Here is a 26626-nt window from a genome sequence, read left to right as displayed (position 1 = left end):
GGGGCATTTCCGAAGACTCTCCTGCTGTGGCTTTACCGGGAGTCTGTCTGCGGAGGGGAGAAGGTACGCTGCTAAAGACAAGCGTGGCCACAGTCCTTAACTAATGACGCTGCTGTCTCACCTGTCTGCCCTCTGCTGTGCTTCTTGTTGAGCCCAACTGCCCCATAGTGCTTTCTTGGCTGTAATCTTTACGGACGCAGATTGCCAGGTCTTTGCCCCAGGAGTCACCCGGTGGGTTCGAACCGCCAACGTTTTGGCTAGCAGCCGAGAGCTTAACTGTTGTGCCACCAGGGCTCCTTTCTGTGCTTGTTACCTGATTTTATTTCCAGGTTTGGTGGAGGGGCTTGCACAGCATTAACTGCACCCTTCTCAGCCTACAGATGACATTACTTACCCCGAGACAGAGGAAGGGAGCGCGAGGGCCAGCTGAGCAAGCCTTGAAGAGCACAGAGAGTTCTCATCTTTTTTGTAAAAAGGATGTGTTCCCTTGACTGGGATATTTACACTCATCATCTTGATTTCCATTCTCTCCTCAACCCACTGCAGTCCAGCTTCCGCCCCCTGCATGCTGTTGAGTTCAAGTCCAGTAAAGACACCAGCGATCCTCTTATTGCCCAAGCCTGGGACCTGTCTGGTTCCTCATTCTACTCAACATCTTTGGCCTTTGGCTCTGTTGACTGCGCGTGACTCTCAGCCTTCTGGTGGCCACGCCATCTTGACTCTGTCCTAGTTCTCCTTCCACCTACGTCTCTAACCGCTTATCAGTATCCTTCACGGTTCTTGTCCACAGCCTCATGCTTAATATTTGGGGTTTTTCAGGATTCTGCCTTTGGTCCGCTTCTCTGTAGGTCTACATGCACGCACACCCCTGGGCGGTATGATACTCCCACCAGTGACTTCATTTGTCCTTGGACGTGTCCTTCCTCAACTGCCGTTTCCTTCTGAGAGCCCTTCCGCCACTACCCGGTCACTGGATCCTGGAGCAACATAGCGAAATACACGTGACGCCGCTATAGCTTGAGCTATCTTAGCCCTGGGGGCGCAGTGGTGAAGAGCTCAGGCTGCTCACCAAAAGGTCGGCAGTTTGAATCCACCAGCCGATCCTTCGAAGCCCTATGAGGCAGTTCTGTAGGGTCGCTATGAATCGGAATCAACTCGATGGCAACGGGTTTGATTTTTTTTTTTTGTAATTACGTTTTGATTTGCCATCCTCTGTGGTGGCAAACCATCTTTGTTAAAAATGTTTTATTACGGACAATTTCAAACATATACAAAAGTCAACAGAATAGTATAATGAACAATTATTAACTTAAAACCAATCTTATCTCTGTATTTACTCCTCCCTTCCTCTATTGGTCCTCAGTTGGGATTACTTTGAAGCTAATCCCAGATACATCATTTCATCAATAAATATCTCAGCACGTATCTCTAAAAAGTAAGGATTCTTTAAAGAACATTAACCATAATACCTTTATCCCACCAAAAACAGTAACAGGAATTTCTTAATATCATTATATGTTCAGATAGCGTTTAAAATTCCGTTTCATAAAAATTTCTTTTGCTATTTTTTTGTTCAAATCAAGATGGAAGTAAAATTCATATATTGCAATTGGTTGATGTCTCAAGTCTCTTTGTTCTTCTGTTAATTAAAAAAAAATTGAAGTATAATACATATAGGAAAAAGGCCACAAATGATAAGTATACAGATCAATGAATCTCCCAATTTCTTTTAATCTATAGAGCCGTCCTCCTTGTTTTTTCCTTTGCGATTTATTGATAAAGAACATGTTTGTATTATAGGGATTGCCATGGTCTGTGCTTTGCTCACTGTTTTCCGGGGTGTCATTTAAGGTGTTCCTCTGTTCTCGGTATTTCCTGTTTGTGGTTACATCTAGAGGCTTATCAGATTAGGTTTTTTGGCAAGGCCATTTCTCCTGATAGATATCTGGGAAGATTTTTCAGGAGGCTCCTCATACTTGGGTTGCCTCTTTCTCAAGGCATCTTTGGAAGGTGGATGTGATTTCCCCAAACTGACAAAAGCCAGGCAGAGCTGAAACTAGAATAACGTGGGCGATCGAGCTGGAAAACGATGGTTTGAGTTAAAAAAAAAAAACCAAAAAAACAAGGCGTGATCAAGTCATGGGTGATTTTCGTGTGGCTGATTATCTGGCCCTGAAGAAAATCCCAAAACCGTTCCCAAACTGCCCTGTGCAATGGCAGCATGGCTGGAATAAATGCACAGCCACGCAGGGTGACTAATTTGAACGGAACAACAGTGACATTGACGGAGAAATTGTATACAGGCTAAAAAACCGGCCTTGCTGTGTGGGTGGACATGCGAGGTGTCCTCTTTAGTCATTAGCTCCTGTCAAAACCAAAAAACCCAAACCAAACCCACTGCCGCTGAGTCGATTCCGACTCATAGTGACCTGTAGGCCATTGTAGAACTGCCCCATAGGGTTTCCAAGGAAGCAGCTGGGGATTCGAACTGCCAACCTTTTGGTTAGCAGCCGAGAGCTTAACCACTGTGCCACCAGGGCTCCTTACCGCCTCTCAAGGCCCCCTAAATGTCTCACATTTATTTACATTTTAAAACTGGAGCCGGAGTGCTGCTCTTAGCAGCTCCCTGAGAACCCCTCATCTCTTTGGAGGGCCGCCCCTGGAGTCCTGTCTTAGCCCTAGGGAGGACTGGCGGTGTTGACGAGGCTGCTGCTGGGTTCCACCCAGCCTCTCCCAAGCCTCTTGTTTGCCTCATCGCCATTCCTCGGCGAGAATGCGGTCAGGGCACCGCAGGGGGAAGCGGGCTTCTGAGCAGTCAACAAAAAATGAGGAAGCCCAGGGGGAACTCTAAGGTTGGCCGGGCAGGGCCTCAGAGCAGACAGCCTGACCACCATCCCGGGGCCCGCAGCAGAGCAGGAGGGCCCCCAGTTATTTTGACACCCCGTGCACTTCCCTGTTCCGATTCAGCGGAACTGCGCGCATCCCCCAGCTCGCAGCCCGTCTGGAGCCGCCCGCCCCCTCCGCCCGCTATTCGCGAACCCCGCCCTCGCCCCGCCCCCGCCCCGGAACGCAGGAAGTGGGAGGAGCCAGGGCCTTGCGCCAGCCGACGCCTTCTCCAGATTCCTCCTTCTCCCGCCTTGGCTGGAGTTCGCGCCTGCGCAATTCGGGCAGAGCGCCGGTTGTCACCACCTCCCCCCTCCCTAGCAACCGTCACCGGCTCCCGCCTCCGCCAGCCGGGACCGCGTCCGCGCATGCGCGCCCCTTCCGGCACCTCGGCCCCGCCCCCGCCGTCACCCGTAACAACCACTCGTGCCCTCGCCGCGCCCCTCTGCGCTTCGCGCTCCCGCCCCCGGCCCTTACCCGGAACCGGCGGTCCAGCCGCGGCCGCACTGAGCAGAGGAACGGCGCCGGCAGCGCGGAGCCGCCGGCATGAGCACCCCTCACCGCCCCGCGCCCCGGGCCCGGCCTTTCTGACAAGAGGTAGGCGCGTCGCCGCGGCGGGTCCGAGCCGCGTCCCCGGACCTTGCCCGCCGGGTCCGGCTCCCGGGACCTTCTCGGGCCGTCCCCCGGCCCGCCGCCCCGGCTTCTGCGGCTCCCCCGGGCGCCTGCCCGGAGCCAGTGCCTCTCCCACCCTCCCCGGGCTCGGGCCCGCCGCCCCCTCTCGCTTCCCGGACTTTCCTGGTCGCCCTCTACCCGCCCCACCCGCCTGGCTTCCCTCTCCCCGGAGCAGAGTTTGGGGTCCGGAGCCGGCCCCCAGCCCACCTCCCCCGACCGATCCCGCTGCCTGGCGCCCCCGATCCGGCTCGGGATGGACTCACTGGTCCGGCCATTGGCTCGTGTTTAAACGCCGATTGTCATGCAATAGAGGCAGCCCTGGTCCAGCATGCCACTTGGCCGCTGTAGCTCCGAATTCCCCGGTAGGACGTTGATCTGGACCAGAGCATCCGAAGCTGGTGCGTGACAGGCGATCAGAAGCTCGGAAATAAGCACGTTCTTCAGTGGAGTCGCTTTGGGTTCTGCCAGGCATGGAATCCCGAGGGGATGTTAGCGTTTCTTAGAGGAGCATTCCGCTTTACTTTTTGCATCACCCACCCCCCTTTATTATACCTGGTAATCACTCTCCCCTTATCAGGTAGGTACCTTAAAATTAATTTTCCCAATTCAGTTTTTTAAAGGTTATTGGATACCGACGGTGCGCCAGCGTTGTAAGGTGTGCAACGCTCAATAGAACATGGTCCCAGCGCACCAGGACGAGGCAGTCCCACGGTCAGGATTAAACGAGGGCTTCAGTTGAGTTTCGAAAAGAACTCAGGAGCTTGTCTCTAACGCTGGTGATTTTAGACGTGTCTTTCAAGATCCTCTCACCCAAAACCTCCTTTCACGGAGATGAAACTGAGTCCCAGGGAAGTCAGGTGACTTGCTGAAGGTCACCCAGTCAGTCCGTAACAGTTTCAGCCCAGTTGCAGTTTCCACATTAACCTGTTCCTTCTGCGAGGTGTGCTGAACACGACATACCCTAGGACGTTTCAGACCTGTGTAAATGTAGTAATGTAGGTAGCGCTTTTCTGAAATAAAATACATCTTTGTAAACTTTTTTTCTTGTATAGTGAGTCTTTGGACTCCTTGAGGATGTTCCATTTTGGACTTTTGAATATCCTCTTGCCAACTTTCAGCATAAACTAACATTCTTACGGATCATCCTTGGCAGAACAAGTAGACTCATTAGATTTATTTTTCTTCCTCACTTTTAAATAGGGAAGTAAATAGTCACACCGGGACTCCCAGTGTGTGTTTAGAGAAGTCCACGTAGGCTTGGGCTGAGTGCTTAAAGTAGAGGGAGATTATGTGCCTCGCAGCAGGACCCCTGGACGAGGATCAGGCTCCAGTGTTGAATGTGTGGTCTGCTGATAGTGCAGCTGGGGATTTCAGCCGAGCGTCTTCTGCCAGAGCGCTTGGCACTGCTGCCATTTGGAGATAGTTCGCTGAGATCACAGTGTACAGTTAGAAAACAGGGTTTGATGAAAGTTTTCTTTATAACAAGTTTTCGGGGGAGGATTTGAGATGCAGTAGTTATTTTTTCCCACTTTTGTTTTTTGTGTATCTCCAGGCCTGATACCTTAACGTGTTTTTATTTGTTCTCTCGTTGAAGAGAACGATTCAAGAACTACTTCTCTTGGTTATCAGAGTTGTTGAATCACAGCATTTCAGAGCTAAAAAGAACTCAGAGGCCGTCTAACCTGGCGCAGCCACTTGAGAGGCGCAGGGATGCGGAGGAGGGGTGGGGTCCCCAGTTTGCTGGTGGCAGGGCTGGCGTCTTTCTTCACCTTTTCTTACTGTGTTATTACCTCCCTCACCCTTGCATTTAAGTATTTGGTGATTTTTGTGTGCATAGAATTATGACCTATTGAGGTCCCTTTCTACCTTCAGCTTTGGGTATGTGTCAGTACAGACTTAATTCCCCCCATCATGGCCTGTACCCCGTTTGTTTATGTTTTGCAGGTGTGAGAGGATTGCTGTTCTGTTACGATCATGGTGCAAAAATACCAATCGCCGGTGCGGGTCTATAAACACCCCTTTGAATTAATCATGGCTGTAAGTACTTTTCAGTTTACTCCCTGGCTGCTGCTTTTGTGTTTGAGGTGGATGATCTATAAATCGATGTTTATCTTATTGTTTGTCTCCCTCACTTCTCTTTGACTTGCTGTTTTTATGCTTGTGAACCTTCTCTAGAGTCTGTGAAATGTTTTCAAATTATAAGCTCCTGAAAATCCAATCTGCACATTTGTTTTTTTAAAATGCACTTAGGGAAGTGTAGGAAGCTGAGTTAAAATTCTCCCTTTGAAAACACAGGGGTGTGATTCTGGCTAAATACTTCTGCCTTGGGATTTCGTAGGTTTTTTTTGGTTGAAGTAGAAAAGGGGTGTGGAGTGTAGTTTCCTCCCTGCCTCTCCTGTCTGTTCCGAAGGGTGCTGTGGGCATGGGTGGACTTACTTCAGGTAGTCTCAGAACTGAACACCATAGGCTGGAGTTTAACTTATTATTCAAGTGATTTCGTTGAAATAAATTTTTTCCCCTTATATCACATTTACAAATCATACTAGAATTCCACAGATGGGATAACTAAAATCTTAATTTCTTTCTTATTTACCTGAAGAAATGAGCATTTCACTAGATGCAAAACAAAACAAGAAAACAACCACAAAAATCTTTTTCCAGTCACTTTTAGATCAGTGTAGGGCCTTTCTTCTCTCCCCTGCCCTTGCCTGTTACTATTAGAGTATAATACATGTGCGGAAAAGTGCCGCTATCGGAAACATACATTCTGATGGAAATATTTCCAACCGAATATGCCTGTGGTGCTGGCACCTGGAGCAAGAAGGAGACCGTGAGCAGCGCCACCAGAAGTCCCCTGGGTCCCTTTCGGTGCCAACTCTCACCCCTCTCGAAGGGGGCCGCTTCCTGACTTCCCGCCCCTGAGATGAACGTTACCCATGTCTCTTCTTTAAATAGAAGCACAGGTCCAGTTGGTAGTCTTGGGTCTGGCTGCTGCTCAACATTGTGTGTGTGAGATTTATCCAGGTCAGTATGGTTAAAAAAAAACAACTACAGTTTAAAAATGTATATATAGTTTAAAAACAAAAACATGGTCCTCTCAAGGAGTAGTTTGGATTTAGAGTTTTGTTTTTGTTTTTTAATTGGGTTGTAATTTACATACGTAAACAGCCACATGTGGGTGTCAGGTTGACTGGTGTTGACAGAATCAGTTACGGGAGTGACGGACGGCGGACGTAGAGATGCAGACCGTTTTTCTCCATGACCGCAGAACGTTCCCTATGCCCCTTCCCCGTCAGGGGTGAGGGGAAGGCAGGGCTATGTTTTCTAGTTTGTTTTCTCCTTAAAGTTTGTTTCGCTGGGACTGATCAGTATTTAGGTTTGTGAGTTTGGGAAAGACTTGTCATCACATGACATAGCCTCTGATTTGCATGGTATGTGTTTGCATGTTATGTGTGCTAGACTGGCTTTTGGTGGGTACGGAGCGAAGCCCCGTTGCAGCCTGGGAAGTTTACTAGTGGTGCGACGTAGAATCACACAGAAACCCACGAACGGGAGCTGGGATGGCTGACTCCACGAGCCTGGCCTGGAGGGTGCTTCCCGGGGGGTCTGGGGCCCCGGCGGCAGGTGTCCCTAGAACTGCACCCCATGTGACTGCCTGGCTCTGGGTGTGCGAGACTCCCTGTCCACCACCAGCTGGAGTCTTCCCCACTCCATGGCCTCCGTTCACAAGTGCTTTTTCGGCTGACCAGAGCCCCTCTGACCCCAGTTCAACTGGATGGCATTTCTCGTTGCGTTCTTTCCATTTCTGAGTGACCAATTCTTACCACATTTCTTCGGTCAGAGAAGTTTGATCTGGTTCATCTTTTCCCTCTGGACCTGGGATGTAGGCTGTTCACCAGCTGTGGGTGGTCTGCCCTAGGGCCGCTAGCCTCACTCTGGTTCACGTGGCTGGACTGGTGGGAGTTGGGGGGTGAATAGCGGGGTGGGTGGGGATGGGGGCGAGAGTGGGAGCAGAAAGGCAGCCTTGTATGAAGCAAAGCCACTGCCTCACCGAGGGGCTGTGGGCAGAGGGCGGGGACAGCACTATGACTTGTACAGCAAAACCTGCGAGAGCCGGAACCCGTGTAAGGTGGAAACCTGTCAGAGAAGGAAAATGCAAAGATTTTCCGCTAAAACAAGCGATAGAAAAGGGGTAAGCCTGCACCCTGTCAAAGGACGGAAAACCAAGGCAGTCCCGTCGAGTTCCAGCTCTCCCAGGTTTCACTGTGTTACGTTTCCGAAACATTAGGTATGATTTAGAAAGCTTGATGCAACACCGATAGTTTGAGGCAAAAGTGATCTCTTCTCCAAGCACTAGATTTAATAAAGAGGCGTTTTGATTGGCTAATGCTGAAACTTCCTTATTTTCAGAATTGTGAGTTTGCCTCTTGCCAGTTTTATTAATGGTTTTACAGAAGATCTTGAAATTCAGATTATTCTGAGCCACATTCTCCCCCAGTCTTTTAAAATTATATCACCTTTTGAAGCAGTGGTTAATTTTTTTTTTTTTTTTGAGTTGTTAGGAAATATTTTTAAATCTGAAAATGAAATAGGTTACCTTTTTCCTTTCAGAATTATATAGAAACTAGAATGTTTGTTAAGTCTTTAGTGGTTTTTATATGATGTCATTTGCCCCTTTTGCTGACTGTAATTGTATGACATAAAATCCCCAGTATTTACCTTATTTCATTTTTTTCTTGTTGAGATAAAACAATGAATACTAGAGTTGCTCTGAAAACGTCCTTTCAGTTCACACTGGTATACAGTTAAGGCAAGAACAGGACTCATGTTAGGTGCTGTCAAGTTGGTTCCGGCTCACGGCGACCGTATGTATGGCACAATGAAACACTGCCTGGTCCTGCACCGTCCTCACAATCGTTGTTATGTTTGAGCCCACTGTTGCAGCCACTGTGTCAGTTCATCTCATTGATGGTCTTCCTCTTTTTCGCTGACCCTCTACTTTACCAAGCATGATGTCCTTCTCCAGGAACTGATTTCTCCTGATAACATGTCCAAAGTATGTGAGACATAGTCTCGCCATCCTTGCTACTAAGGAGCTTTCTGGCTGTATTTCTTCCAGGACAGTTCTAACAGGACTAATAGATTCACTTAAATGTTTGTGAGAATCTCAAAAGGTGAATATGCTTCAATAATCACAGTACGTGACCATGTCGAAAGAGTGGCAAGTGATGGATATGAGGTCATCGGTAGGTAGATTCAAGTTCTAATTTACAGGGTCCTGTGAGGAGAAAGGAAACCCTGGTGGTGTAGTGATTAAGAGCTACGGCTGCTAACCAAAAAGTTGGCAGTTTGAATCCACCAGGCACTCCTTGGAAACCCTATGGGGCAGTTCTGCTCTGTCCTATAGGGTCGCTATGAGTTGGAATCGACTTGATGGCAACGGGTTTGGGTTTTTTTTTTTGGTAAGGAGAAAGACTTGGAAAAAATGCCACTCACTCAACTTAATGCCCTAGTTTGTTTTAGGAGCCTTGGTGGCGCAGTGGTTAAAGTACTCGGCTGCTAACTTAAATGTTGGCAGTTCAAACCCACCAACCACTCTGGAAGAGAAAGATGTGGCAGTCTGCTTCTGTAAAGATTACAGCCTTGGCAATGCTATGGGGCAATGTGTGTGTGTTTTTTTTAACCAAGAGTTTTATTGTAATTTAATATTGCCAGAAAATTGTTTAGATAGAGTGGGTGTCAAATAGATACATTGCTTTTCAATTGATTAAATGGAAGGTTATCATTTGTTTTGGATCATTATACTGGTTACAGAAAGGTTGGTGGTTCAGACCCACCCCGCAGCACTATGAAAGGAAAGACCTGGTTATCTTCTTCCTTTAAGATTATATCCAAGGAAAAAACCCTATGGAACTCAGTTCTGCTCTTTAATACATGGGGTAATCAACTGGACAGCAACACATTTTAAATACTGGTTGCATCAAGAAATCCTGTTAATACTCTCAGTAACTCATTTGAATTAAAAATGGTATTTAAACAAGCAAAAGTTTTTTGGCAGGTATTCGTGAAATTTCGTGGGTGTTACTTTGTTAGATTAACCCAGAATCGCAACGTTAGAATTCGGTGAGTTGCAGAAATCACCTCACCCCACCCCGTTTCAAGGGTGAGGAATCTGAGACTCAGAAGTTAAGCATCCACTGTTAATTAGTGGTAGAGATCTTCTGATTCGTGAGTCTAGTGTTCTTTCTGTCATACCATGCCGCCTTCCAGGTAGTGTTATCCTCCAACATTTCATGAAGGTTCTTTTCCATGAAGATGTCTTCAACGCTCCCAGGTCTCACCCTAAGACATTTCCTGGGGCAACTCTGCCTGGCTTCTGGGGAGGAGAAAGTCACCTGTGAAGGACGCCACACCAGTTGATGGTGCTTAAAGGATTTCTGGTCTCACGTAGGAGCCCGCTGAAAAGGACTGGGAGTGGGAGGCCATTCTGACAGACTTGGGTTGGAGTGCTGCTTTTTGAGATTTCTGAGGTAAAACACAAGTTTTAAAGGATTTCGGGTGCATCCCCCGCCCCTGTTGTTAATGGCCCTTCAGTAAAGGATCCAAAGGAAAAACACAGGAGGTGAGAGGATGCCTGGAAGAGCGTCGTGGGGGGCAGTATGGGGGAGGATGGGTTAGACGCTCGCACCCAGAATTGTGTAAGAGAAGGAAAAGCACGGGAACTCGTCTTCTGGTAATAGTTGGAAGACAGGCTGTGACTTGGTCTCCGGGATCCTTTTTCTGTGAGGAGAGCTATCATTTTGACTAGTTGAAACAGACGATAGAAGAGACTCCACTGCTTTCTGTAACAACCGAGAAATGGTAACCCATTTCTACTTCAGCTTCTCATTATCACAGCATGTTTGGTCAAATCATTCTCTTTTTTTTTTTTCCTTCTTATTCCTCTCATTTTTATTTATTTGTTTAATTGTACTTTAGATGAAGCTTTACAGAACAAATAGTTTCTCATACACAGTTAGTACACATATTGTTTTATGACAATGGTGACCAACCCCACGACATGTTAACACTGTCCCTTCTCAACCTTGGGTTCCCTATCACCACCTTTCCTGTCCCCTCCTGCCTTCTAGTCCTCGCCCCTGGACTGGTGTACCCTATTAGTCTTGTTTTGTTTTATGGGCCTGTCTAATCTTTGGCTGAAGGGTGAACCTCGGGAGTGACTTCATTACTGAGCTAAACGGGTGTCCGGTGGCCATACTCTCGGGGTTTCTCTAGTCTCTGTCAGGCCAGTAAGTCTTGTCTTTTTTTGTGCGTTAGAATTTTGTTGTACATTTTTCTCCAGTTCTGTCCGGGACCCTCTGTTGTGATCCCTGTCAGAGCAGTCAGTGGTGGTAGTCGGGCACCATCTAGCTGTACTGAACTCAGTCTGATGGAGGTCGTGGTAGATATGGTCTGTTAGTCCTTTGGACTTATCTTTTCCCTGTATCTTGCTCTCTTCATTCTCCCTTGCTCCCAAAGGGGTGAGACCAGTGGAGTATCTTAGATGGCTGCTTACAGGCTTTTAAGACCCTAGACGCTACTCACCAAGGTCGAATGTAGAACATTGTCTTTATAAACTGTGTTATGCCAATTGACCTAGATGTTCCCCAAGACCATGGTTCAAATCATTCTTTCCTGTCTTCACCCACCCACCCATCCCTGTTCCCCTGTTTTCCTCAACAATACCGTCTTCCTCCCAGACCCCCTTTATCCTCTCTACCCCTCAGCAGGCACAGCCGCTAGATGGCGCGCTTCTGCCCCTCCTCCCCAGCCCCGCCATTGCTGCTGGCCCAAATCCTTTTCTCTGGAGGAACAGCAAAGTTGACTTGTTTGTTTTCACACTTACCTTGCGGTCGTCCTGCGGTCTAAGGCCAGGCACTGTTTTCATGTTGTCGGTCCTCTGTTGGAGCTGTTTCCCTTTATCTGTTCCATCTCTTCTAAATCCCTTTGCTCCTTCTTCCCGGTGCTTCGTGACTGGGTCCTACCCGACCTGTTTAACCTTGTTTCGTAAATTATGGAAACTTCCCGACATGGACTTGGAAAGCCGTTTCCGTCCTGCCACATGCGGTGCCTTTTCCTGTCCCTCTTTCTTTTGTGAATTACTTTGCCTTAAATGTTTGTCTTCTCCCTGTCTGTCTCTTCAAATCTGATTGATCTTTTGAGACCCAAGCCCTGTCACATTTCCCTGATGCCTCTAAAGATGCCAGCGACTTCGCTCATTTTTGGCAAGTGGATTTGATAGAAACTCAGATCTGAAATATAACTGATACTGTTTTCAGTCAAGGAACCTCTGTTTTCTCCACAGGAAAGAGGTGACACGCTCGGATCCTTTAATTAGCCTGTGGGTCCCCTAGGAGCAAAGCCTTTTGTGATGAAATTGGCTAACTTTTTTTTTTTTTTTGGTACATTCTCATAAATTATACAAAACCGTGTCGGCAGACATCATAAAACAGTTTAAGTGGTGTATTTTTACAGATTGAATAACCAAAAAAACCTATTTGCCAGTGTACAGTTATGGATTAAATGGCTCACTACAACAACAAAGTTTGTTTTTGCTCTCCTCAGTCACTTGTTTTATTTTTTTGTTTCCTTCTCTTGTTTTATAGGCCTCCTCTCAGTTACCTCCTCTTCTTCCCACTAAGACGAGAGGATGAAAGGGTGAGAAAGAGATTGGCTGCGCGACTAGGTACAGCAGGCTAGCTCTGTAACCCAGGCCAGCTGGCAGCCTAGGACTGCTGTGAGGACACCATGGCGTTAGAGCACAGGTGTGAGTGTGAGCTAGGCAGGGCCTGGGAAAAGTCCCGTCCTCCCTCCCCTCTTCCTCACGTGCAGCCCTTTGCCCCCTTCCAGGTGGGAGGTGAAGTGAGTCGGTTTAAGTGAATGACTCTGGTATGATTGTGTTTGTCTGTTAGATCAAATGGGCATTTGTATTTATATTTTTTATTTTATCCATTCACATTTTGTATTTGGAAACAGCTAGGGAGGAATGTGGAGCTGGGGTAGACTTAAGAAGCCCCGGTGGCACAGTGGTTAAGTGTTCAAACCGACCAGCTGCTCCACGGGAGAGAGATGTGGCAGTCTGCTTCCATAAAGATTACATCCTTGGAAACCCTATGGGGCAGTTCTGCTGTGTCCTGTGGGGTCGCCATGAGTCAGAATTGACTCGATGGCAGTGGGTTTTTTTGGTTTGAGGTAGACTTGTGTCTTACTACAGTGTGAGGTGAGCCTGCTCTCAGTCATGTCTGTGTGAGGTGTGCAGAAAGCCAAGGGGCAGGGCACCTCCTGGGACAAGCTGTCCCCTGTGCAGTGCTCCGGCTGGCTGGTGGGGGTAGAGGAGCTGCCCGCTGAAGCCCCAGCCCTTCCCCGTGCCTCCCTGGTCTGAAGAGGTTTGGAGCCGCTGCCCCTCTTTTGTCTAAGTTTGTTGTTTTCTCTGATGCAAGAGTCCCATTCATATCAGGTTTTCAATATTATTTCAGTTATTATGAAATATTTTCATTCCGTTTCGAAGCACATCCTCTTCCTCTCATCTTAGAATTCATCCCTGCACCTTTTGTATTTCTGACTGACTCTTGTTACCAAGTTTCTGATGCTTAAATGTGATACGGAAATACATCTTTTTCACTAATACGGGTATTGTTAGATCTTCAAGCGGCCTAATATGCACCAGAGTTCATTTTTATGCAAATGAATAAGCAGCTTGCATTCAGGGTCGATGACCTAAAACCTGATTTTCTTCACGTCTGGGAGTGGAGACAAACGTCCCCTTTCTCTGGCAGTCTGTAGGGGCCCCGGTCAGTTTGTAGTGGGGGTTATACTCATCTCAGGACGTTTTTGAACGTCGCAGTGTGAGTTCTTAGTCGAGGCTGGGTGCAGTCACTCAACTTTACTTGGCTTTGAAAATGGACAGTTCTAGCGTGCTCCAATTAAAAGCCGCTTGTACAGATCCAGCAGTTCCCCCCGTCACTCCCAGTCTCCCCAGCGCGTGACGCATCCTGGATTATTTTTAACATGCTAGGTGGAAGGAAGTTGTGGTGCAGTAGGAAAATATTTTAAGAAGAAATAAAGCAGGATCAAATTCAGCTCCTTTCCTCTCTGATTCACCTTGACCATTTCTGTAAAAACAAACAAACAAAACCCTCAAACTTTGTATTGTAGAAAATTTCAAGCCTATATAAGTAGAGAATGATATAATAAGTTTCCATGTAATATACCCATCACTCAGCTCCCCTGTTATCAACGTTTTGCCAGTCTTGTTTCATCTGCTCTCTTAACTGTTTTCTGGTGTGTATTTAAAGCAGATTTCAGACGTCTTATTAATTCATTCATGAATGCTTAAGCGTGTATCTGGAACATTAAGGACCTTTTGTTAAAGCATAATCAACATGCCATTATGACACTAACAAAATCACTAATAATTCCTTGATATCATCTAATACTGCATCCGTGTTCAGATTTTCCCAATTGTCTTTAAAAAAAAAAAGTGTCTTTTTATAAGTCGTTTGGATCCTGCTCCAAATGAAACCAAGATCCTCCCTGGCATTCAGCTATTCCGTTTCTGAAGTCTCCTTTATTCTCCAACGTTCCCCCTTACTTTTGTTTTCTTTCATGCCATTGATATGTTACAGAAACTGGATCATTTGTCCTGTAAAACTACCTTCATCCTTTGGTGATTTAATTGTTCGTTACAGCAGGTAAGCACACGAGGAAGACGCCGAGCTGAAATCCGGCAGTGAGGCACTTTGTGGCAGCTCCGTTTAAATGTGCGCTGATGGAGATGGGGGCTAATGGCTACACCAGGCAGCTCCCCTTCTGGCCCTGTGATTTTCATAGGTAATTTTGAGTTGCAGATAAAGTGCAGAATATTTTTTCCCAAATTAAACTGGGTCTTTCTATTTATAATTATTTTTTGACCCACCGAATTTGTCCTAATAGTTCGCACAGGAAGCCGTTGAACTGTGAAAGGATTACTTTATTGGAAGAGACTGAGCGGGAGGGTTTATACAGAGCACATGCTGTGCGTGCTTAGGCGAAGGGCCGGCTGGTGGTCCCCAAGGAGGGTGGCGGGAGAGGTCTCTTTCCTCAGAACCTTGGATAGGGGCACCAGGCTGGTCAGAAGGTCACTGTAGAGCAGGTTTTGGTTGGCAGGGGTTATAGTCGATCCTTCTTTTTTGATGGTGAAGCCTATATTAGAGTAGAACCGACAGCTTAGCGTATCTCTAGTGGAATAATTTTACACGCTGTAACAGAAGGAAAGCATACGTTTCATTGTAATATTCGTGAAAAGTACAATTTGATGTCAGGAGTGCTAGCCTTTTTAAGAACAGTCTTTATGTGTAATTGAGTATAATTGAGTATTGCTCTGTATGAGGTAATCGCTGTATGAGTCTTCCAGTGCAGGGAACCCAGCTTCCGTTCAGAAATGGCTCCTCAGTGTTCCATAGGTCTGTACTGCCTTGTTTTGCTTTAGTGTGCTCATAGGCGCCCCTTGAGCTACTGACACGCCCAGCCTGTGAAGGTCTTGCCTACTTGACTCTAGGCCTGCCTGCTTAGCCCCTTCCTTTCCCTGGACTCCGGCCCTCCCTTCTGCTCTTCCTTCCTCCCCATCTCACCCACCTCCTTGCCTTCCTGGGCACCACTGGACTCTTTCTCTGACCGTCCCTTGTTTTGCTGTTTTGTGTTTTCTGACCATAATGGGGGTTGTTTGAATGAGTAGTTAATGCTGTTTTAGAAATATCTATTCATATCTCTCTCCTGACATCCTGTGGCTTCACTCTGCTTACGGACTGGTGGCCTCAAAGCTTTCTCTTCAGCCTAGACTCATTTAGGAGCTTCCAGACTCTCAGCTGCTGCCTGCTGGACATCTCCATTTGACTCTTCCAAGGCAGACTTGGTACATCTGAAAGAGAACTCTCCCTCCCACCGCCAGCACAAAGACCACACACCGCAGCAGGAAAACCAACACACAAAACCCAACCCAGTAAAACGACACTCAGAAGCTCTCTCTTTCCCTCTGAAGCTGGCATCACCACCTCCCTATCCACACCGGACCCCTGGGCCTCCCTGCCCACTCCCTCCTCAACCCTCCACCTCGTGGGTGACTGGACCCCTGGGCCTCCCTGCCCACTCCCTCCTCAGCCTTCCATTTCGTGGGTGACTGGACCCCTGATCATCCTTGCCCATTCCCTCCTCAGTCCTCCACCTCGTGGGTGACTGGACCCCTGGGCCTGCCTGCCCACTCCCTCCTCAGCCCTCCACCTCGTGGGTGACTGGACCCCTGGGCCTGCCTGCCCACTTCCTCCTCAGCCCTCCACCTCATGGGTGACTGGACCCCTGGGCCTACCTGCCCACTCCCTCCTCAGCCCTCCACCTCGTGGGTGACTGGACCCCTGGGCCTCCCTGCCCACTCCCTCCTCAGCCCTCCACCTCGTGGGTGACTGGACCTGAGCCTACCTGCCCATTCCCTCCTCAGCCTTCCATTTCATGGGTGACTGGACCCCTGAGCATCCTCGCCCACTCCCTCCTTATCCCTCTGTCTCATGGGTGACCAGGTCCTGGCCTGTCCAGGCTGCCTCCTCCATCATTTTTGGATCTGCCCCTGCCTCAGCTCATTCCTCGTCACTTCATGGTGGGTCCCTGCACTGGCCTCTGGTCACTGAGTCCCAAGCCCATCTCACCCTCCTCCCTCCTGTCTCAGTACAGAGAGACCTCTGAATTGTAAGTGGAACTGTGCCACTTGCTGGTTTAACCTTCTTCAGTGGCTGCCCCTCACCTTCAAGATGAAGTTCAGATTCTTTAGTTTGGTACTCAGAGCCCTTCCTCGTCTGCCTCCTGCGTATGTGGCCTCATCTCCACATGAGAGTCTCCCACATACACGCCACCTAGTTATGTGGAATCATTTGCAGTTACCTAATCATACTGTAAACGGAGCCCTGGTGGCTCAGTGGTTAACCGCTTGACTGCTAACTGAAAGTTAGGTGGTTCGAACCGACCAGCCATTTTGAGGGAGAAAGATGTGGCAGCCTGCTTCCATAAAGATTACAGCCTAGGAAACCCTGTGGGGCAGTTCCGCTCTGTCACATGAGGTTGCTATGAGTCAGAATTGACTTGACGGCACCTAACAACAACAGCAGTTGTACTGTTTCATGGCCTTGGTGCCTTTGGTCACGCCTGCCTGGGGTACACTGTCCCCTCTTCTTACTTGGCTGGCCCTAACTGGTCCATAAAGGATTCAGTTGCTCCTAGTCGGAGTTCCCTCTGTGCTCCGATGGCTGCTGGAGGGCCCTCTGTCACATACCTGTCACTGCCTAGCCACGGTAGGCTCCCTCTCAAGCACGGAAATAAAGTCATTTCGCTTTTTATTCTGAGATACGTGAAGTCCTCAGGTACAGATAGATTTGTTTAATGAATAAGTGAGTCTAGGAATGTATGCTTATGTTTCCCTGTGTTACTTCCACTTCTAGTAATGACAGTTTTGGAACACTGGGGCATATTCTTTTGGTGGAGGGGTTTAGGTGTTTACTATGTCTGCTTATGTCATGTTTTGTGAGTGAAATAGAGTTTATGTTCAGCGAACTGAAGCTTGTAATTACTATAGTTGACTGAAAGTGTGTCCTGGTTCACGCATCACTTGCTGTTTTGAATGGGTTTTGTCCCATAGTGATGAACACCAATTATATACAAAGATGTCGTTCCTGTGGTTCTCCTGCAGAACACAGAGTTTATTTTAAAGTAAAATTCTTGACCCTAGTAGAATGGTAATGTCATTTCCTTTTTGAGATCTTTGCAAGTTCCATCCTGAGAAGTTGGCTAGTACATGATTCTTTTTTCTTAATGAGAAAGTTATTCTGTAACATTAGGGAGTTTTAATCATCAAATGTGTGTGTTTCTTTTTCCTAGTTTAATATCTGTGTATGTATGAAAATCCAAGGCCAGAACTAAAAGCTCCAAGGTCCGTGCAGTATTTTAAAAAGTAAATTGATTTGTTTGGTTTTATTACAGGATTTATGTTACAGATATTTAGGAAGCTCTTCCCCAAACACCTGTTACCTTTCATTTGAATTTTCTTAAGACACAAGTGGTTTAGAGCACACATTCTAATACAGTGAACCCGTGAGAGCCGGAACTCGACGGGACTTCCTTGTTTCTCCGGGTCTCACAAGTTTTCGCGCCTTTGACAGGGTGCAGTCTTGGTTGCTCTATTAGTGGGAAATACAGTAAACCTGCGAAAGCTGGACCCGTATAAGGCAGAAACCTGTCAGAGAAGGAAAATGCAAATATTTTCCACTAAAAAGAGCAGTAGGGAAGTGGTAAGACTGCACCCTGTCGAAGGTGGACACCTTGCAAGACCTGGAAAAGCAAGGCAGTCCCGGTGAGTTCTGGCTTTCACAGGTTTCACTGTGTTTAAGTTTTTTTTCTGTGACAGGTTTTCGCCTTACGCTGGTTCCGGATTTCGCAAGTTTTACTGTAATTCTAAATTCTGATTCTCTACGGAACCAGAAGCTGAGGGCAGAGCCCAGGCATCTCTGTTTTAACAAGCCCTCCAGGTGATTCTCATGCAGGCTCAGGTTTGAGAACAGTGGTCTAACCCAAAACCAAACCTGTAGCCATTGCGTCGACTCTGACTCATAGCGACCCTACAGGACAGAACAGAACTGCCCCATAGGGTTTCCAAGGAGCGGCTGGTGGATTCGAACTGCCAGCCTTTTGGCTCGCAGTCATAGCTCTTAACCACTGCGCCGCCAGGGCTCCGAGAACAGTGGTTTAGCACGCCTTAACTTGAATTTGAGGTGAATTGAATAGGAAGAAAGGAAGTTGGTTTCAGTTATTTTTTTTTTTTCCAAAGGAATGAATTCTTGTCATAGGGTAAAATCACCACAAAGTTAGAATAAAGCAAGAAGAAAGATTTTGTTTGGCATGTGTTCCAAGAGGCAAAAGTAAGAAGTGGACAAGCATGCTGCCAGAGCTACATCCTTCTGAGTCCGAGGGACGTTATAGAATTATCAGTATATATAGATATAACGAACGGGTCAAAAATCATTAAAAGCTTCTCCTTTTCACAGATTGGCGGAAAACTGCCAAATCACCGTGATTCTACATTTTGAATTGTCTTGGTTTAATAATCATTGGTACACAGTTTCAGTAACAACAGTCAGGAGGGTCTTCATTGGTCCAACAAATCTTACTATTTACTAAATGCTACTAGAAAAAGATAAGAGTGGAAAATATGTGGGTGTTCTGTGCTCTATCTAAACCGAAACCTGTTGATTTCGTAGCTCCTGTAGGACAGAGCAGAACTGCCTCAGGGTCGGAGCAGCGGCTGGTGCATTCAGACAGCTCATCTTTCGGTTAGCAGCCGATCTCTTAACCACCAGGGGTATTTGTTTATGTGAAAGATTTCCTTTTAAGATTGTCCCAGCTATTGGTTTTATACCTCAGGGCCCAGGTGATGTGTCCTTGTATGTCCTTGTCACTCCAGCTGGGTCATATTCTTTATACTCAAGGACAGGGAATAATGGTTCCAATTTTAATTCCTAAGTCATTCTTTAACAAGAGACGCTCTATTATTAAATTATGCTTTCTTTTGAAAGACCTAACATATACTCAGAGGAGACTCTCTGCTTTGTGTGCTTCTGCAGACTGCTGTTCCTCATTTAATGACGCTGAAGTTAGTTATCAAGCGTGTTTCTCTGAACTTGTCTGAATGATTTGTATGACTTCAGCTGCTAATTTTTAGGTAGAGTAGATTTATACTGTGCATTTTTAAAATCTAGTTTTTGATTGTACTGTCAGCCAAAAACCACATATCTCTCTACATTTATTTTTTTGTCTTTTGTAGATTCCAGAACAAAAAGACAAGTTCCTTGAGGAATTCAACCACTATATTGTATTACATCTAATCAGTGTATACATTTCATGATTGCCATTGCTGTTAGCTTCCTAGTGAAGGAAGAACAACATCTAGAAGCAGGGATAGAATGATGAGCTGAGTGGGCATCCACTGAAGTAGAAGGGGGAGTCTGCTCTAAGGGGATGGAGCCCTGGTGGCGCAATGGTTAAGCACTTGGCTGCTAACCGAAAGGCCCGCGGTTTGAACCACCAGCCGATTTGCTGTAGAAAAGACCTGGTGATCTGCTCCTATAAAGATTACAGCCTAGGAAACCCTGTGGGACAGTTCTACTCTGTCACATGGGGCTGCTATGAGTTGGAATAGACTCGATGGCACCCAGCAACGACAGCTCTAAGGGAATGGAGGTGGTAGAGAAGATATTTGTGCAGACGACCCCACCCCACTGTTAATGTTCAAGTCAGGGCAGATTCCCTTTTGTTTTTCTGAGTGTGTTTTAAATCACAAGTGCTTCGAGGTCCGTTATAACTTGTAGTATAGGCATTTAATAATGATGCAGTGGCTAAGAGGTTGGCTGCTAACCAAAAGGTCGGCAGTTCAAATCCACCAGCTGCTCCTTGGAAACACTATGGGGCAGTTCTACTCTGTCCTGTAGGGTTGCTATGAGTCAGAATCAACTCAACGGCAACGGGTTTGGTTTTGGGTTTTTGTTTTTACATGATAGATATTTTACTCGTGGATTTAATCAACTCATGCTATCAGCCTGCTGACTCTCTAGAGTTTGTATTCTGGTTCTTGAGACCAGATAATATTTCCATAGCTCACTGCATTCTCTATGTGGGCAAACACATGGCCTCTTTAAAAGCTGACAGCTGCAGTTCCCTGGAACACCAAATGCTTTTCTGAAGTCCACGAATTTATTTTTTACACTGTGGAAAGTAAAACAGTATTCTGCCAGATCCAACTGGATTTGAAGGGGAACATGCCGGATTGCTGTTTTGTTGTCATAGATACATTTATTCTCAGTTTCCTCTTTACTGGACAAAAATCCATGGGTTGGGGAATGGTTTTTGAAAATCATGGCATGGTTTGGATTCCACTGGATCCTTTCATCCATCATGTGACGGCTTTAAATATAAAATTAAGCACGTGGAAAACGAAGAGAAGTGAACCGTTGCGTAGCACTGCACGAGTTCTTATTTGCCAAGGGCTTAAGTGATTGTGGCACGTTAAGACTTTGACCTTCAGGGTTTATCGACAAAGACAAGCGCAAAGATCTACTTAAAGATGTGTATACTTCTAGTTTTTCAAACTGCTGTCCTTTAGTTCTCTTACAGGGATTGGTTAATTTTATGCTTTTATTTTGATAATAAAAAAATAAGCATTTAAGATCAACTGGCTACCCGTTATATTTATGGCTAAGTATAATCAGACATTCCAGTGCGTGGTTTGCTTTTGTGCTTATTTTGTGGACAGCAGATAATACTGTTTTAATGGTTGAAAGCAAATACAAAAAGAGTAGAGGTGGAATTAATATGTAAATGAAGTGTTTGAGCCCAGTATAGGCCAAGTGAGTGACTTTGCAGGGAGCTGTAGGAATGACGATTTAAATAGAGCACTGTGGTGGGCGTGGTGAGGCATCCAGCAGCGTCCTGAAGTGTGGGCGGCCAGGTTTGGAGGCTGCAGCCGTGCCTGCCGGGCCCTCTGAAGTCATGTCAGAGGGAGATTTGTTCTCAGCACATTGCCTTCCTTCCCACTAAGCCTGTGTTGCTGAATTTGATTGTTTGCTTAATTTGCAAATTTGTTTTGGTTTTATCATTGTGTGAATGTTCACCTAATTTGAACATATCTAAGTAACGTTATAATAAAAATATCAATGATCATGAAGATGGCACAGGGCTGGGGAACGTTCGTTCTGTTATACAGGTAGTCCCCGACTTGAGATGGGGTTCCGTTCTGACTTCTCTGTCTTAAGTCAGTTCAGATGTAAGTTGAACACCTTTGTTTTTTCAGTTTTCATTATTATTGCCTTTCATTATCAGTATCTTTATAAGCCCATTCTTTATTTGTCCTTGTGTGTTGGAAACATTACATATAAACATCTGAGAACGCTAACATCGGCAAATTCCGCGCTACAACATTGTATGGAGTACCAAAAAAAAAAAAACAAAGATGGTTGTAAGTGCAGTTCAGTAAGTGTGGTTCTCCATAACTTCAATACATCATACGCTGGGGACAGGTACAGTAAAACCTGTGAAAGCCAGAACCTGTGTAAGGCGGAAATCTGTCAGAGAAGGAAAACGAAAATATTTTCCACTAAAATGAGCTATAGAAAAGTTTTCTGCCCTGTCAGAGGTGGAAAACTTACGAGACCTGGAAAAACCAAGACCATCCTGGCAGGTTCCGGCTCTCCCAGGTTTCATGTACATAGGCCGCCGTGCGACCGAGCCAACTCGAAGGCATCTGACAACAACATGATAAAAATAACTGGTCAGCACTATGGGTCCGAGGAAACGTTTCTCTTTAAAAGTTTTTTCATTGCTCAAGTTTGATAAGCACTTTCTCTGAGACATAGGGATTTTTTTTTAAATTGTACTTCAGGTGAAGGTTTGCAGAACAAGTACTTTCTCATTAAACGGCCAGTACACATATTGTTTTATGACATTGGTTAACAACCCCACGACGTGTCAACATGCTCCCTTCTCGGCCTTGGAGGACCTTTTTTCTTTTTTTGGTGAAAGTATACATAACCAAAGATAGACCATTTCAAAAATTTCTACATACACAATTCAGTGATGTCGATTACATTCTTCCAGTTGTGCTGCTATTCTCACTTTAGATGAAGGTTTATAGAACAAAATAGTTTCTCATTAAACAGTTAGTACACATATTGCCTTATGACAATGGTTAAGAACCCCACTACATGTCAACCTTGTCCTTACTCAACTTTGGGTTCCCTATCACCAGCTTTCCTGTTCCCTTCTGCCTTCTAGTCCTTGTCCCTGGACTGCTGTGCCTCATTAGTCCTGTTTTGTTTTATGGGGCTGTCTAATCCCTGGCTGAACGGTGAACCTCGGGAGTGACTTCACCACTGCGCTAAAAGGGTGCCCGGGGGCCATACTTTTGGGGTGAGACAGGGATTTTTGCTGTACTTTCATGAATCCAAATCGGCCAGGTCCTTAAATTGGGTTTTGTTGAAAACTAGAAGTTAAGGGGGAAAAGAAACATTCTTGTCTTTTCCTGCTTGTGCTTACCACGAGTGGCTTGCTGGCTCAAGTGTTCTCATTAGCGTTGGGCAGCCCCCCGGCCAGCGCGTCAGCAGTGAGCATCCGTTGAGCGTCCGTTGAGCGTCCCTGAATGATGGTGAGGATGAGAGTGCAATGTAGGAACGGCAGTGTCTTCAGTGGCTTCCAGGCATAACGGAGACAGAGCTGTGAAAATCCACACAGCATATACATTTTGACTTTGCTTTGTCACTCAACAGAGACAAAGGTTAAAAAAAAAAAGTGGAAAGGTTTAAAAAGACGCCCTTTTATACTCATGGATTCTCGTGGTTGTGGTTTTCTTTCTTTTCCTGAAGGAAATGTTAGCTTTTAATGATGTTAAGAGCCGTGAATACAACTGTTCTGTGGTTTGAACTTGTAAAGTTTCCAACTCTTAAAGTAATTCGGTTTAAGAGGGGCTGGTCATGTACCAGGGAAGCAGAGCTGGGCTGGGTGCTGTAGGGGGTGGGAAACAAAGCATAACACGCCCCCCTCTAGGTCTTCTTATCTCCTGGTGGGGACGGGGGACTGAGGTTGCTCGTTCAGCTCTCCTAGGCCTTGAGCAGTGGCAACAAAACCATCACCATTGACTCTGTCTCAGCAAGCGGAACATTCCAGCGAAGAGACACCATTGCCTGGTCTGGGGGGGTGGGGGGGCGAGCCTGGGCCCCCATGTGGCAGACAGGGGTGCTACTACGAAATACCTTGTGCAGAACACATAAAGAACATATGGAAGTTCTAAGAACAACAGCTAGCATTTGTGGGGTATTTGTTGCTGTTAGGTGCCGTCAAGTCGGCTCCGACTCATAGCGACCCTATGTACAACAGAACGAAACACTGCTCGGTCCGCGCCATCGTCACGATTATTTTATGCTGGAGCCCATTGTTGCAACCACTGTGTCAGTCCATCTCATTGACGGCCTTTGTCTTTTTTCCTGACCCTCTACCTTACCAGGCATGATGTCCTTCTCCAGGGGCTGGTCGCTCCTGATAACATGTCCAGTGTATGAGATGAAGTCTCACCGTCCTCACTTCTGGAGCATTCTGGCTGTACTTCTTCCAAGACAGAGTTGTTCGTTCTTCTGGCAGTCGTTCTCCTGGTATATTCAGTATTCTTTGCCAACACCATAATTCAAAGGTGCCAGTTCTTCTTTGGTCTTACTTTTTCATTGTTCATCTTTCACATGCATATGAGGTGATTGAAAATACCATGGCTTGGGTCAGGCGCACCTTAGTCCTCAAAATGACATTTTTGCTTTTTATAAAGAGGTCTTTTGTAGCAGCTTTGCCCAGTACCACACATCATTTAATTTCTTGACTGCTTCTTCCATGGGCATTGATTGTTGATGCAAGTAGGGTATTTGTCTGTCATTCTCTCATTTATTAAGAAGCTCTGGTGGCACAGTTGTTAAGTGCTTGACTGCTAACCAAAAGGTTGGCGGTTTGAACCTATCAGTACAAAAGACCTGGCGGTCTGCCCTGGTAAAGATTGCAGCCGCGGAAACCCTATGGGTCAGTTAGAGTTTGTCACATAAGCTTGCTTACTCTGACTTTGTAGAGTCGGCTCTTCTTTTATCCTTCTTTACGGACAAAAGCCAGTTGCTGTCGAGTCGATTCCAACTTAGGGCGACGCAGGCGGGCAGAGTAGAACTGCATGTCTTAGGATTTTCAAGGTCATGACCTTTCAGATGCAGATCGCCAGGCCTGTCTTTGAAGGCACCTCTGGATGAGTTCGAGCCGCCAAACTTTCAATTAGGCGAGGAAACAGGTTTAAATTGCTTGCCAAGTGATCATCCCTAACCTGGCTTCCCGGCTCGCTGACAGTGGCTCAGACTGACCGGATACCATAATCCCCAGACGGCCTACACACACCAGTGACTGTCGCCAGCCAGCCCGGCCATGCCAAGACTGGCCTCTCTCTGGACAGAGCCAGTTCACAGTGTTCTGCCTTTACAAGACTGACCCCATTTCTCCTCCCCCAACCTCCTTCCTCCCCAGCCTCAGTTCCCCTTCTAGAGGGTCTGATCCAGTTCCTGCTGGACAGCAAAGCTTTCCCTGCAGCGATCCAGTCTTCCTGTTCCCTTTGCCAGAAGGCTCTTACGTCTCAGTGGTGGAGCTGGAATTCAAATCAGGGCCTTCTTGATGCTGGAGCCTGGGCGCCCCGTTTGCTGATGTGTGCCCCCTGGTTTTTGTCTTCGTCCCGGCGTGCCAGTGCTCTCGAGAGCTGGGGTGGGCCAGTGCTGCTGGTGAGCTGGGAGGGCACGCATGGTCGCTGGAGTGCAGAGTTTGAGGCCCTCGGTGTTGCTGCCGCCCCATCTCAGTAGACAATTGCGAGATCATCTGGAGGAGGCTTTTGTGCCCAGAACAGTAGAGGACTCTCCCAGGACTGTGGGAACAGCAGTCTAATGTTTACATTCTTTCAGGTCACAGCAGGAGCCGAGCGGTTGTTTCCTGACCTGTGTACTTTCTCTTCCAAGTATATTGTGTCTCTTCATTCTGTGGAAAATGTGAATAGTGTTCGCCCAGAGCCAGTTCATGCCTACCTGTAACCCGAATCCTGTTGATTCCGGCTTCTCGTTCAGTTCCCGTCCTCTTTCATTTTATGAAAGCTGTCTTCCCCATTTTGGTAATGTTGATTTTCAGGGCCGTATTTTCTGCTTCCAGAGCCCTGGTGGTACAGTGGTTAAGAGCTACGGCTGCTAACCAAAAGATCGACAGTTCAAATCCACCAGCTGCTCCTTGGAAACCCTATGGGGCAGTTCTCCTCTGTTCTGGAGGGTTGCTATGAGTCAGAACTAACTCAGCGTTAACGGGTTTGGTTTTTAACAGGTACTTATTCTGAGGAGCCCTGGTGGTGCAGTGGTTAAGTGCTCAGCTACTAACCGAAAGGTTGGCAGTTCAGACTCAACTAGCTGCTCCAGGGGAGAAAGATGTGGCAGTCTGCTTCCGTAAAGATTACAGCCTTGGAAACCCTATGGGGCAGTTCTCTGTCCTGTAGGGTCGCTATGAGTTGGAATCACAACGGCAATGGGTTTTGAGTACTTATTCTATGTCAAGGTCTGCTGAACTCTTTACATTTTCTTCAGCAACCCTGTGAGTTGAAGAAGATTAAGAAACGAAGGCTTAGTGAAATCAAGTGACAAGCCCAAGGACAGTTTTTGACAGTGGAGCCTGGATTTGAGGCCAGGTCTTCCTGTCCCAAAACCAGTGCTCTGAATATAATGCTGGCTGCATTTAGAGTGGGACAGACCTGGGTTCAAATCCTGGGAGATTATTTAACTTCTCTCCGCCTCTGTTTCTTCATTCTTAAAATGAGGAGAAACGCCTGTTTCATGGAAAGATTGTGCCTGTACCGTCGACTGCTCTGACAGGGATTACAGTAGAGGATCCCGGACAGAGCAGGAGAAAAATGTAGAACAAAATTCAGATTCACAAAAAAAGACCAGACTTACTGGTCTGACAGAGACTGGAGGAACCCTTGAGACTATGGCCACCAGACACCCTGCTAACTCAGAACTGAAGCCACTCCCGAAGCCTACGTTTCAGCCAAAGATTAGACAGGCCTATAAAACGAACAGTAGCACACGTGAGAAACGTGCTTCTTAGTTCAATTAAGTATACCAGACCAAATGAGCAACACCTGCCCATAAGCAAAGACGAGAAGGCAGGAAGGAACAGGAAAACTGGACGAATGGACATGGAGAACCCTGGGTGGAAAGGAGGAGAGTGCTGTCACGTTGTAGGGATTGTAACCAGTGTCACAAAACACTTTATGCGTAATTTTTTTTTTAAATTGTACTTTAGGTGAAGGTTTACAGAACAAATAGTTTCTCATTAAACGGTTAGTACACATACTGTTTTATGACATTGGTTAACAACCCCATGACATGTCAGCATTCTCCCTTCTCGACCTTGAAGGACCTTT

At 46.6% G+C, this 26626-nt stretch overlaps 1 protein-coding gene and 1 long non-coding RNA gene across 6 annotated transcripts in view; both read left to right on the top strand.

The window, feature by feature from the left end:
* Positions 1-3355: 3355 nt before the first annotated feature.
* Positions 3356-26626, top strand: part of SEC14L1 (SEC14 like lipid binding 1) — a 60428-nt gene continuing 37157 nt past the window's right edge. For 2 of the 5 annotated variants that reach the window (XM_023729222.1, XM_004374121.2), the window contains exons 1-2: positions 3356-3480; positions 5500-5592. In XM_023729222.1, coding sequence (XP_023584990.1) covers positions 5530-5592 — 63 coding nt within the window. In that variant the 5' untranslated portion in view covers positions 3356-3480; positions 5500-5529. Of the gene's footprint in view, positions 3481-3772; positions 4133-4165; positions 5593-26626 lie in introns of those variants that run through there. The other 3 variants (XM_023729221.1, XM_023729219.1, XM_023729220.1) reach the window with 3 other exon arrangements.
* On the top strand, positions 11413-21620 carry LOC111820161 (uncharacterized). Its single transcript, XR_002823698.1, has 2 exons — positions 11413-14424; positions 18867-21620. It is a non-coding gene; the product is annotated as an uncharacterized LOC111820161 (long non-coding RNA).

This window comes from Trichechus manatus, unplaced genomic scaffold (assembly GCF_000243295.1).
Source record: "Trichechus manatus latirostris isolate Lorelei unplaced genomic scaffold, TriManLat1.0 scaffold00028, whole genome shotgun sequence".
Classification (NCBI taxonomy): domain Eukaryota; kingdom Metazoa; phylum Chordata; class Mammalia; order Sirenia; family Trichechidae; genus Trichechus; species Trichechus manatus.
The sequence above is the reverse complement of the archived record's forward strand: the minus strand, read 5'-3'. Positions and strand labels throughout refer to the sequence as shown.